A 14,096-nucleotide genomic window follows, 5' to 3' on the forward strand; every position below is an offset into this window, starting at 1 on the left:
CACACTCACGTGCACACACTCACTCACACACACACACACACACACACACACACACACACACACACACACACACTCACAGGCACGCGCACACAAACACAGGAACAGATGACTCACTAACAGCAGTGGAAGGAGGTGGATGGTCATGGGGGGGAGTGAGAGGAAGAGGAGGGGGTTGTCATGGAAACCACATCCGTGTCGATTCCTCTCAGGCAACAGATTGATACTGTCTCATTCACACGCTCCAGGAACCCAGGTTTCACAGTGTGTCAGGAGGGTGTATGTGTGTGTGTGTGTGTGTGTGTGTGGGGGGGGGGGGGCTCCACTCACCGTGGCATGAGCGATGGTAAGAATGCCGCCCTTCACCGAACACTGCCGTCTCTGCCACACCTTCCTCAGCCTACAGGAAAACAATAACATCAAAAAACAACAAACACAAGTTGGTGTGTTTTGTGTGTTTGGGTTTATGTGTGTTAGGTGTTGCGTAACCCTACCCATCGCTTTTCTTCATCAGGTGACCCTTCTTCTCACAGCCAAACTCCTTGTTACCCTGCAGCTGATGCATGCTGTAGCCCCCCTTACTGCTCTGGGAGTCCTGCACACACACACACACACACACACAGACACACACACACACGCCATACATAACAAGCATACAAACATGCCGCATGAGATCCTCTCTAACACAATCAGACACGCGTCAGTACGATGTCCAGGAGCTCGTCCACAGGGGGACCTGTTCTAGAGGGGCCGTCAGGACCACATGCTGCATGCTGGACGTCCTCCCTCAGGAGGAAGAGTCCCACTCATCACTCACACACCACTGACAGGGGAGCATGCCGAACGGGCACCGGAACTTACTCTTCTAGACTTGAGTCCAGACAAGCAGCAAAGGAGAGAGAGACAAAGAGAAAGAGAGAGAGAGAGAGAAAAAGAAAGGGAAGAGCGTGAAAGATCTAGCTGGTGAAGGGAGAGAGTGGTGTGTGTGTGTGTGTGTGTGCACAGGTATGACCGAGTACGTGCATGCTTGGGTTTGTGCGAGTGTGAGCTTGATTGCATGCTGGCCTGGCGTGTGGGTGTGTGTCCGCTTTTGTGTTTAAACTCGCGCAGGAAACCAGGGCAGTAGGTGTGTGTATGTGTGACTGAGTGGGAGGCAGGAGCGAGACGTGTGAAGTGAAAGCATCCTGACAAGGCCCTCGTGCAGCTAGCTAGCTGTGAACACACATGTGCCTGTGAGGATCCAGCGATGACTAGCGAGCATGTGCTTCTCATGTACGGCTGCTTGGGGTGCTCCAGGAGATCATAGCATGTTTCGGTCTTATTTAAGTGAGCCTATCCTGGTTCGGTCTGGCCTGGTGGAAAATGGTTTAACCTAGTCTGGTCTGGCCTGGTTTGAGTCTGTTTTGGCCTGGCCTGGTCTGGCCTGCTTACCTCCTTCTGGTCCAGCTGCAGGGAGGACTTGATGAGGTCTCTGAGCGCCGTCAGCTGCTTCTTCTCCTCATCCTGGGTCTGCTTTATCTGAACACAGAAGAACACACTGCATCAGTGAGGGGCAAACACACACACATATATACACACACACACACACACACACACACGAGCACTTACATTGTAGAGGTCAGCAGCCAGCTTCTCTATGTACTGCTTCAGTTTATCTGCTGTTTTCAAGCCGTCCTGGAAGAAGCTGAAGAAGACGGCTCGGGCATTAGAATGTCAGTGGCAGCAACATCTCTTCGCAGTGATAGTTCAAAAGGCAGTCTTTCAGTATCAATTACCACTTACTAAAGGCCACGTGTCACAGTGATGCCCTGGACGTTATAGAAGGTCACAGGGATAGAGGGGACTGAATGAGAATTCAACTGCTGCAGCTTATGTTTAATGTATACCACTGTCTACTCTTCTGGCTCTTGGCAGAGTTCTCTCTCCCTCTCTATCTCTATCTCCCTCTCCCTCTCTCCCTTTCAACCTCCAACTCCAACTTTTCTCTCTCCTTCTCCTTCTGTGATCCATTATGGATCAGCAAGTGGCACACACCTGCATACAGCCCTGCACATCTGCTTATCATCACAAGCAGCCACCACAACTCTCTCTCTCTCCCGTTTCTCTCTCTGGCCTCTCGATCCACCCCTCTTCCTCTGCACCTCTCTATCTGTCTCCCTCACTCCTCTGCCCTCAGGCAACCATCCATCTCTCCTTCCTATCCTCCTCAAATAACAACTTGGTATTCCTCATAACTTTTCTTCCCCCAGCTCCACACGCAGACAGCCAGCTGCAGACACTGCCATTCTCCTCCCTCTCGCCTGTCAGCAACCCTGGTCGTCAGGTGGCCATTTTGGCTCTGGTTGAGCTGATTACCAGAGAACGACATTGCTATTGTGACAGGGTGGCCTATCAACGAGCAGGCTGACGGAGCCGGAGAGAAACTCGTCGTACTGACGCGGCTCCGGTGCGGTAATCCTGGCACGAACGACGCCCACTATTTACCCACAAACCCCCACGGCTGTCAGAAGGCATCTGCGTGATGACCATGCATATTTATGAGGGCTAAATATGACTGCATTTCAGGGACCTGTGAATCATGCAGCAACTCATCCAAGGAGGACATGGGGGGCAGGGAGGACAGAGAGAGTTGGGTGGGGGGGGGTTACAGACAGGGGAGGGGAGAGAAGGAGTGAAAGAGTTGTTCTAAGTCTGGTCCGTAGGGTGCACAGTGACATAACTCTCTCAGAAAAAACATTTTCTCAGAGAACGTATGGTGAACCCAAATGCAGTAGATTCAGCGGAGACTTGCTCCATATGGAATGTTTGCTTTGGACTGTCTGGAGGGACAGCTGGTTAGGGTTCGACTGCTAGGGGACCAGCCCATTGGTCCTTAGAAGGACAACACGGACAAAATAGGTTTTTAAATTGTATTTGACTTACTTGCACTGGGCGTGGTAATACTTGATCAAGTTCTGTAGAAGATCCACTCCTTTCTTGGTCTTGATCTCGTTGACTTTGATCAGGTACTACAAGACAACCAGAAGAGGTGGACAGTTACAACCTAAAATGTAAGTAATTGGAAGAGGGTAATATTGGACCCAGAACAGAGTACTTCCACTCTGGATCATGTCCATGTTCAAACTAAGTGCTTTGAACCGCACCCAACTCTTAAGAATCGTTATTCATGGCATAAAATAGATACAAGACATCTGCCTAGTTTAGAATAATACCTCCCAGTATCATTATTGTGGAGAAGCACACGCTTTTTTGGAGAGAGCGCTTGGATTGCCGGGTGTAGAAAATTGTTGTTGGCTGGCGCGTGTTGTTATGGCAACAAACATATACATGTTTATCTTTTATACAAAGGAACAATACCTTGGTGTGACTGCAGTGACTTACTATCTGCTCTGGTGGAGAGAAAGGTTCCCTGAAATGCAGACATTCAGAAAGCTGTGGAGTAACAATCTCACCAGAGTGCACACACGCTTTTAAACACGCCTTTGATCTTTGCCTCCAAATCTGCCCGGATACCAACAGAACGGACACCGGTGAACACCACAAGACAACACTTATCAGAAAGGTTTTTATTAGAATGTCATCTTCTTCCAGGACATAAGCAGAGCAGGAATCTCTCCTACCCTGCCCTACCATAATTGTTTTTAATTTGGGAAGGTTTTCAGAAATGTTTCCTCTGCCCGCGTGATGAGTCTGGTCCTCAACCGCTAGACAACACAGGAACACTTTCCTCAGAACATCCTGCCCAGCAAACAAATGAATAAAACATAATCTTAATCTGAGTTTATCCCATGGCGTGCCAATCCTGAACAGCTTGCAAAGAGACGCAGCTAAAGACCTTTTCCAGCCCCATGGAGGAATTTAATCTATCCCAGAATGCTTCCCTTTCAGCGCCGCTGTAAAGCTTCCTTGTACTGCTTACCATGCAATCCTACGGTACAAATTGTTTGTGTGTGTGTGTGTGTGTGTGTGTGTGTCTCATCTGGGCGTCTCTGAGTGTTCGTAGGCAAACACATTTCCCCAATGTTTGTCAGGGAGCACAGCACAGGATCCCTAGGTTCCTGTGCTGTGCAGGGGGCTGTTTAATGGGGCGCTGTGTGTGCTTTGTCTGCTGTGTAGGGGAGCTGTCTGCTGTGTGTGCTGTATGGGGGCGTGGTCTGTGCTGTGTAGGGGTGCTGTCTGCTGTGTGTGCTGTATGGGGGCGTGGTCTGTGCTGTAGGGGTGCTGTCTGCTGTGTGTGCTGTATGGGGGCGTGGTCTGTGCTGTGTAGGGGTGCTGTCTGCTGTGTGTGCTGTATGGGGGCGTGGTCTGTGCTGTGTAGGGGTGCTGTCTGCTGTGTGTGCTGTATGGGGGCGTGGTCGGTGCTGTGTAGGGGTGCTGTGTTTGTGAATGCAGAGGCCTGCCTCTGGGTGCCGGGGCTGTGTGTGAATGAGAGGAGTCTGGTCGCAGCCAGATAATGGAGGGGCTGAACGACGCCTCCTCCAACCTGGCAACATAGCCTGGGATGAAAGATGGAGAGGATTCTCTCATCGGCTGTGTGAGTAATGCAGAGAGAAATAGAGGGGGAGTAAGGAAAAGAGGGAGAGAGAAACAGAGGGAGAGAGAGAGAGAGAAGTGAGAGATATATAGAGAAATAAGGAGCGAGAGAGAGAGAAATAGAGAGAAATAGAGATTGGTGAGACTAACATAGAAAATGAGAAAAGATACAGTACTGCACACATTCGCCCACGCACACACATTTCTATAAGTTAGCACACAGCCAGCAGGCAGACTACACTAAGCAGCAGTTGGTCGAGCCCATGTGTCCCTTTAATCACACACTGACAAAGTGAGAGAAAGAGAGAGAGAACCAGAGAAAAATAGAAAATGATAGAGAGAGAGAGAGAGCGAGAGAGAGAGCGAGAACGAGAGAGAGAGAGAGAGAGAGAGAGAGAGAGAGAGAGAGCGCAGAAGTGTGGGCGTCCATGCCCACCCATGGCTTCTCGTCTCTGGCAGCGTTAAGCAAATTGAGCTCAGCTCAACTGGCAGTTTGTTCAGTTGCTCTGGGGGCAGATAAGCAGGCAGCACACCGATACATATTGGTTTGCTAGCAGTCAGAGTCACTCTTAACTACTGTAACTGCTGTCACACTGAAGATCAGAGCATGAGCCAGTCCTTCTGGTGGTCTCCATGTCTCAGAGAGAGCGTGCCCTCGGCATGGTCAAAGAAAGGATTGTGAGCTCACATGGAGAGGAGAACAGGACTGGCCTCTGACCTCACACATCTGAAGCTGAAAGAGGCGGCGCTCCTTCTCCATCTCCTCAGCGATCTCTGCCCCGGTGATCTCCGTGCGGATCATCCCGTGCTGCTTGGCATGCTCGCGCTTCTCCTTCTCAATCTTTGTACTGATGGTGAGAGAGGGACAGAGACAGAGACAGAGAGAGAGAGAGAGAGAGAGAGAGAGAGAGAGAGAGAGAGAGACAGAGACAGAGACAGAGACAGAGACAGATTGGTATTTCTTCTCTATGGTCAAAGTTGTAAGAGTCAACACCAGGGACTAGATTAATTTCATTCAATGGAAAAACTCAAATCAGTTAGTCCATACATCCCAATCAATCAACCAGGTTAATTACATATTTACACTGCATAGATATAAAATCTCTCTGTAAAGACACACTTACAACTTAGCCTCATAGTCCTTCCATGCTTTGTCGAAGGGCTTCTTGATATCCTGTAGGGAGAGACAGAGTTACATCCATTGCTGAGCCAGAGGGGGCCCCCCTATACCACAGCAGCCAACATTATTGGGAGGTGATGCAGAAAGAGACCCTACTCTCCCATCTGTATCTGTGCCGAGTCAAGCAGAGTTGTTCATGGCAGAGGCGGTAAAATGTCACTTTGTCCATGGTGACAGACAGGGTCGCTTATAAGGAGCCTAGATAAGGATCTAGAACATTTGCAACAAGTGAAGATCTTGTCCCTCTTCACTATGACAACAGAGGAAGGAGGGGAGGGGGGAGGGTTGGGGGCAGGCAACGTTGTGTGTCTTCCTGGAATGCGTTTCCCATGCTCTGGCCAGGCACACAATTGATATCCCTGAAGGCCCAGTGACCACGCCCATGGGTGTCTCCGACCTCACGGGTTCACGACCCATTTATCTGGAGCACTCGCCAATCGCTCTAAGCACAACACAAGGACGCGTGTTTACCCCTGCAAGATTTACAGGGCGATCTGTTCACCAGAGTCCCCCTCCCCCTCACGCCACACACCCTCTCCATCGCTCTCTCTCTCCCTCACACACAGTCAGGGAGGGAGATGAATGGAGAGATGTGCTGACTGGGCGTCCTCTTCCCATCCTGCTTTAATGCTGGGGCCTCCCACAGGGGCCAGGAAGAGAGGAGGAGGAGAGGGGGAGAGTGAGACAGACTGTGTGTGTGTGCAGGAGAAAGAGACTGTGTGTGTGCACGGGTAGAGGCGAGAGAGAGAGAGAGAGAGAGAGAGAGAGAGAGAGAGAGAGAGAGAGAGAGAGTGAGAGAGAGAGAGAGAGAGAGAGAGAGAGAGAGAGAACAGAGGGGCAGAAAGATTCCTTTCTTATAAATCTTACCCCTTTGACTCCTTTCAGATCCCCTTTCAGCAGTGAATCCAGGGTGAAAATCACATTATGACTGAGGCTCTGGAGCTGCAAAGGAACACAGGAGGAGAAAGAGGGAGGGGTGAGCAGAGAGGGAGAAAAGAGGGATGAGAGACAGAGGAAAATGGTTAGAAAGTGACTACTGTAACTTTGCTGGCAGCTTCTTTTGAGTCCTTCTCTGTTCAGGCTACACTAAAGAACATGGGCACATAAACATGATATGATCGCTTCAGGTTTTGATAGGCACGGTTGACTTGGCAAATAAGGGGCTCCAATTAAGAAAGTATGTCTGTTATTTAGATTCACAGCTCCGACTGCTACAGCAGATTCTTGGAGGCCATTTGGACATAAGGATCGGAGTTCCTGTCATCCCGGGCCAAGTCCACCCGGAGACACATACAGCACTGGGCCAGGACACAAACAAAACCTAATGGACGTTAATGTGTTTCTAAAGTGGCTGTGCAGTAAACGGCCAACGTCAATATCAATCACCTGCTAGCAGCTGGTGCTCTCTAAGAGCTGACCCTGCGGCCTCTGCTAGCCGGCTCTCTGCTCTCTCTATTTCCCTCCTTACTGTCCTACTGTCTGCCTGCCTGTCCTACTGTCTGCCTGCCTGCCCTACTGTCTGCCTGCCTGTCTGCCAGCCTGTCTGCCTGCTCTACTGTCTGCCTGCCTGCCATACTGTCTGTCTGCCTGCCTGCCCTACTGTCTGCCTGCCTGTCTGCCTGCCCTACTGTCTGCCAGCCTGTCTGCCTGCTCTACTGTCTGCCTGCCTGCCATACTGTCTGTCTGCCTGCCTGCCTGTCTGTCTGCCCCTCTCCTCCTCTCCTGCTCTCTGCCTTTGCTTGGCCAAGACCAGTGGTATTGCTGCCGTCAATTAATAAACTGTCCCTCCTTTTATTACACACACACAGCTACAAATGTTAGCAAAGGTTATGCTATCTGAAACAGAGAAAGGCCTTTTGTCATCATGATTTGGGGAACCCTGAGAATATATATGCTCTTCAACAAACACACACAGACATGTCACGAATGAGGGATTGTGAGGCCATTAGGAAAGTTGGAAAGTTGCTTTATTTTACCCTTGTTACTGGGGCCTACAGTAGGCAGTGCCAATAGGTGGCTGATTGAAGAGGGTTCCAAAGGAGCACACACACACCCACACCGACGCACACACCCACACACACCCACACATGAACACAGTGGGTCTTGGACGTGAAGCTCAGTGTATTTCTGGAGCCTAATCTCAGTGCCAGGCCGGACACAGGAAGAGAGAGGGACCAACATCTCCTCCAGCAACCATCACTCACTCAGGACTCAGAGCCCGTTCCCCACAGAAACGCCGGGGGGAAAGGACAGGGCGCAGATAAGAATGCAGACGGTAAGCAGGCTGTCCGGGGGGAAGATAAAGCCGCAGGCAGCTAAACTGTCTGATGATTTTGTCAGTGTAGGCTTTCACCATATAGACATCGATGTGAATGTTCTTATCAGCGGAATATTGACCCGTCGCCATGTCTGACACGCACACACACACACACATTCCATTCTAGGCCAAGAAATACCATAACAATCTACCTTTGAATCTACAGGACACGGCGCTAGGCTCTCTTTTCATGGCGGTTAGCCTAGTTTGAGAAGCCTGCCGGAACGGAGAGGACTCACCAGGTTCTTGAGGAGGGTGGAGAGCTCCTTGGTGAGGGAGGAGAACTTGACGAAGGCCGTGCCCAGGTCCGGGTTGTCCCGGCTTATGAAGTTGCTGCCAAACTTGTCCAGCGCCTGGGCATAGTTCTCCTCATTCTGGACGTGGTCTGGGGGGAGGTGGAGGAGGAGGTTGGAGGCGGAGGAGGAAAAGGAGTAGGAGAAAGACAGAAGGACAAGGAGAGGAAATGGTGCAAAAAGGGGAAGAGGAGGATAAAGGTTGTTTTAAGTCTAAGCATGTTTGATGGGAGTGCTCTGACAGCTCACAAATGTAGGGTAGCTGTGCGAGGAGTGTGATGCTACATAGCTGCAGGTTGACCTCGGCCTGGTGGTGACAGTGTACAGTAGCGGCCTGGAGGCCGGGAGGCAGAGGGTATAAGCAGAACGCCGTAAAATGAGGTCACATCTAACGTGATGATGCTGGTGGGTCCATTCTAAGAATGTGTATGTGTGTCAGTGTGTCTCAGTGTGTGTGTGTGTGTGTCAGTGTGTCTCAGTGTGTGTGTGTGTGTGTGTGTGTGTGTGTGTGTGTGTGTGTGTGTGTGTGTGTGTGTGTCAGTGTGTCTCAGTGTGTGTGTGTTGGTCCTGGCAGCTCCTTGTGTAAGAAGCTCAGCAGGAGTCATCAATCAACACAGAGGCATCCATCTGCCCTTGTCGTTACAGCAAAGGAACAAACCTGCAACCACAATCAGGAGTCCCTAGCCACACTGCACCGTCAGAAAACACCAGAGTATATTTACATTTTATATTCCAATATCAATTTTTTATTTTTTATTTTATATTAGCAACTTTTATCAAAAGCGACCTACAAAGACTCCATAAATGTGTGCAGAAAGAAAGTCCCAGAGTTAATCACGGGAGAGAGGATCTGACTATCTGCTTAGTCTCTACAGAATGTAGGAATGTTATTGTGCACATAAATAGACTAATGTTGTTTTAATTAGTTGAACGGAGGACTACGTGAGTATCTGTCCGTCACTTTTAACTCGCCCGGAACATTCTAATCCGTGTTTTTTTCATCCTGTCAAGTTACAGACTAAACACAACCATTCGTGACAAACTGCAGCCCAGCAAACCCACCCCTAATGCCCTGCTCACTGCAGGATAAGGGCCTTCTCTCTCACCTTGACCGGAGTTGTAGATGGCCTTGACTGACTTCTTGACCTTCTGCAGAGATGTCCTGTCCTGGTCCAATGCCTGGTAGGAGACAAGGGCAAGATGAGGAGGGAAGGGAGGAGGAGAGGAGGAGAATAGGAGAAAAAGAGAAAGGGAGACAAGGTTGTTATCAGATTTACGGGCTTTAAGAAGGGTGAACATCAAGATCAAAACACAGCAAGCCTCACATGCTGTAAATATCCATGAGTTTATGAAGCAGACTCTGGATCTCACAGTGTGATACTGTCAAACAATGTGGTTCAATGTGAGTGTCTCGGAGTGATCATGTTATATTTCCTCGATTTCAGTCAGTAGAAACAAGGCAGCGGAGACTCTGAACTAGAAGTAGGTGTCTATTTCTGTTAGGGATGCCTGTTGCTTTCAGCACGGTGAGACCTCTCCCATCCTCTCTCTGAGCAGGGCGTGCAATTAGGAGACTTGTGGTGCCCCGCTTCTCTCAGCCTCCCACAGCAACGCTGAAAAGGCCTGAGGGGGTGTATTGGCTTGTTGTCCAGCTGCCGTGTGCTACCGTCACAGCACTATTTAGTCAATCATCAGTAAATCAAATTGTCCACCACCAGACATGGCTGCTTCACCATGTGATTTGGATCTTTCAGAGCTTCCCAAGTCTCCAAAACCCGGACAGTCAGACAAAGACCCGAGACACAGCCAGACACAGACACACAGTCTCCTGATTATTCATGGCTTCTCTTGATCCTGCCTCTTCTCATTCAGTATGAAACACTAGGGTCTAGGCCTAAACAACAGCCACCACTGCATACCTTCCCCCATGTCAATATCAGTGAATGGAGTAAGAAACTCTGACATGGTTACTGATAGAGGCCATAAATACATAAACAGTCTGCTTTACTTCAGGCTCCGCTGGTCAGAACGGGGGAGGCACGGCCAACGTCCAGCTAATTACACTCCACCACGTAATGAATCTGACCTTGAGGTTTGTAGCCGTGGCTGGTGCTTGCATGGCTCTACCCTCATTACGGCCTCAGCACTGACCCTGCCTCCAGGCTCTCTGGCCCCGCCCACAAGCCTTTGATCTCCCACACTGGAGGAGGGGTCAAGGCCTCATTTCTTGCTACAGTCTCTCTAACATATGCTGCTTCAGACTTGCTCTCATTAAACACACACACACAGTGTATGGAAAGGTTTTTGTAATATGACCTCATACAATCCCATTATACGATATTATGTGTTGTTCCCAGTCTAGTCTTCGTTAGTGCTTATTTCGTAACAGCAGTTTTCCATGTTGCATGTGAGCCTATACAATCGAGGAAATGATTACCAAAAGCCCGATAACATGGATGCAGACAAGGTCATCAGGACCCGCCAACTCCCCCTCAACTGTAATCCATGTCAGATTAATACGAGGTGCAACAGGCAGAAATGCTCCAGTTTAGGGGGAGGGGGGGGTTAGCCAGGTCAGGTCATAGCTGAGTGGAGGAGAAGAAGTGTATCTGAGGATGTGAAGAGGGAATGGAGGAGGGAAACAGGAGAGGAGGCATAGAAGAAGAAGGCCTGGTGAGAGGAGCCCAGGGGCCATAGTCTGGCCAGGCCACAGCGGGCAGCTTGGATCCCTGCCGGAGACCACGCCGGGACCAGCTGGCACCCCCCGCCAAAGGTCAAACCTCAAATCCGCCCTGTGTCTGTGCTGCATGTAATTAAATATTACAACGCTAACCTAACAGTCACGGAGCTCGAGCTGGAGGGGCAGAGGAGGGGGAGAGCTGCTAATGTGTTGGAGGCGACGCTTGGGGGAGGGGAGGGGGGGGGGTTCAAACAGGACTACCGGTACAAAGAAGCGGACCAAAGAAAGGCCCACCATCCACACAAGCGACATTTCTTAAATTCGTTTTTTAATTCTTTAAATGTAATTCGCTATGGGCTCCTGTATGTTTCAGCATTACCAGAAAACATTTTTGAAACAGGCATACACAAAGTAGCAATCCAAATTTGAAGCCAGAATAAAATCAATTGAACACAGCTAGCTTGGCACACAGTCCTCTGTGCACCCTGGAAACCAGCAAGAATGCATCAAAACTCTGCCCTCTCAAAGCCTGCAAACTATTCAATATAGTCAATGCTTTGTTCTAATCTAGCAACAGCCAATAGTGAGCTCTGAAACGACCCAGTGGGAGGGGGGAGTGGGCCAGGGCCTCCGACGTTGTTCCAAGCCTTCACTACTCCAGCAGGAAGAGACGATTTTAATTCATTTATTCTGATACAAGGAGAAACATTAAATTTCCAGAACCCTCTGTGAGTTCCTCCTGTTGAGTAGCTCCAGGACTAAAGGCTGTGAAGTCTGACGTGTGAGTGTCAGAATGTTTTTAAGCCCCAGGCAGGTCTGACCCGAGCAGGGTGGGGCATGGGGGGTCAAGGGGCTTGGGGGCTGGGGGTGAAGGGTACTGGGGTGTCTGACGGGAGTGTCACCAGGAGGATTGTCTCTTCACACTTCCTGCCTGATCTCTTATCCTGCCTCTGCAGACGGCCTTCCCCAGGAAACAGGAAGGAGCTGGGCCTGTCGCTGAGTGGAAGTCACTTCCTGGTCCCTGTCCAATTAGATGACAGACAGGGTCCTGTCAGCTGACGAATGATAAATTCTCCCAGCAGCCGGGAAGTGGTGCTCTTTCTAGGTGATTCATGGCTGTACTGTGTTGTTCCCAGTCATTTTCTCTGCAGGATTAGTCCTCCTATCTTTCTCTCTTTCTCTCTCTCCCTGTTCCTTACCTCATTAAACCCAGGTCTGTCTCTCTCCTCTCTCTTCCTGTCTCTTCTCCCGGGTCGAACAAGATCACACGTGGCAGACAGAAGGGTGGTTACCACGGAGATGTGATATAGCTAGCAGTCTCACACATCAGCACCACATTCTTCATTTTCTGGAAGTACAAGCAACTATAGAGGAGTTGCTGAGAGTTATCTGTCTGTCTGCTTAAATGAATATCTAAAATACAACAAAAGAAACCTATGCAGTGTTAAAGGCCTCTGTCCGTAGGTGGTAATCAAACAAACACAGTTAGCACTTAAAGTGTATTTTGACAGAAGATTCTCTGGACTCTAACAGGAAGGGTGGAGAGTTTTCATTGGCAGGAAACGAGTGAACATCCCTTTAACTGGCCTGAAGCACGAGAGAAAGAGCGAGAGAGCGAGAGAGCGAGAGAGAGAGAGAGAGAGAGAGAGAGAGAGAGAGAGAGAGAGAGAGAGAGAGAGAGAGAGAGAGAGAGAGAGAGAGAGAGAGCCCTGAACTTTCAAATGAAAATGGGTGGATGTAACATTTCCAAAAGTAGCTGAGGTCAGGCTGCAATATCCGTCTCTTACATTGACATGATTTCAATGATTTCAATGTTGTATAACAGCAAATGGTTTTGACAAGACAGACCATCCATTAGATGACAAAGAAACACCTCCCATGATGAAGAACAGGTCTCTGAGTGAGCAAGGTTACACTACTAAGGATTATGGGTAATGGCGAATAGTTATTTAGGCAACAGGGTCAATAGGTACGCTGTGATTCTAACTGACTTAGGGATTAGACTGCCGCCAACATAGAGAGTGAGAGGGTGTGAGAGGCTAAGTCTGTCATGGCTGTTGGTGTTGGCAAGGAGGGAGGCGGAGTACAGGAGGAGGAGGGGAGGAAAGAGAGAAGACAAGTTGAGAGAAGTCTATAGAGAAAGGGACAAGAACAAGTGTGACATTCATGGGCTATTTGACAGATGTTGTGACAGAATGGTGCGTGAATGCTTGTGTTAATTTCACTTGAGATATTACTTATTTATATAAAAGGAGAAGTGAAAAGGAGAGGTAGAAGTTTGAGCTGGACTGAGAGGGAAGGTGCCTGAGAGAAGACGATAAAAGCATGAAGACCAAGTCTGTCACCAGAAGCTGCTCCATGTAGCCCAGTGAAAAGAGAAACAGCAAGAGAGTAGCGAGAGCTCTCAGGCGCCAAACATCAACCTCAAGAGTCTCAGACAAAAAAAGACCTGACATTTATCTCCAGAATGTGATCTCACTCTCTCTGTCCTTTTTTTGTATTTTGATAAAGGAACCACATCTGCCATTCAACAACAAAGATCACGATGAAACAGGATATCAACTACCCAGTTAAGAAAAGACCTGAAGAGGCTTGTTTGTTTCTCTCTGAAGCAATTGTGTCACATGCCAATCAATAACAAAGACGGACAGATGCTTGCATGGTACTTAACACAGCTACAGGGTGTCAACCAAAACCCTCTGATCATACCTCATTGCTGTTTGTTCAGCTCAAACACTGTTCAGCAACAAACTGGGTGACTGTAGAAATGAGTAGCCACCTTTCACAAACCTGCTGAACCTGAAGTCCGACGATCCCTATAAGCTGGAAGGTAAACAACCTTCTGGTAGTAAATGTTTAAAATACTTCGGCACTCACCGTTTGTCAATGTATAAACCCAGAGGACGGCATGCTAATACAAACCCCACCAGCTAATACAAACAAACCCTGGCACGTTTCAAAGCGGCCGCGTGCTTTAGCACAGATCTCTCTTATCTGTGATTGGCTGATAGGTCTCTCACCTCGCCTTCCTGGCCTCCAGAGGAGGAAATGGGCCGAATCCTGGATGTGACGACCCAGGAAGGAGCTGTATGGCTG

General features: G+C 49.3%; 1 protein-coding gene across 1 annotated transcript in view; it reads right to left on the reverse strand.

The window, feature by feature from the left end:
• The window catches only part of asap1b (ArfGAP with SH3 domain, ankyrin repeat and PH domain 1b), a 34,608-nt gene that overhangs the window by 13,342 nt on the left and 7,170 nt on the right, over positions 1-14,096 (reverse strand). The window contains 10 exon segments of the mRNA XM_067251806.1: positions 324-397; positions 492-592; positions 1,429-1,515; positions 1,606-1,681; positions 2,920-3,005; positions 5,249-5,378; positions 5,655-5,704; positions 6,578-6,652; positions 8,267-8,412; positions 9,427-9,499. Coding sequence (XP_067107907.1) covers positions 324-397; positions 492-592; positions 1,429-1,515; positions 1,606-1,681; positions 2,920-3,005; positions 5,249-5,378; positions 5,655-5,704; positions 6,578-6,652; positions 8,267-8,412; positions 9,427-9,499 — 898 coding nt within the window.

This window comes from Osmerus mordax, chromosome 15 (assembly GCF_038355195.1).
Source record: "Osmerus mordax isolate fOsmMor3 chromosome 15, fOsmMor3.pri, whole genome shotgun sequence".
Classification (NCBI taxonomy): domain Eukaryota; kingdom Metazoa; phylum Chordata; class Actinopteri; order Osmeriformes; family Osmeridae; genus Osmerus; species Osmerus mordax.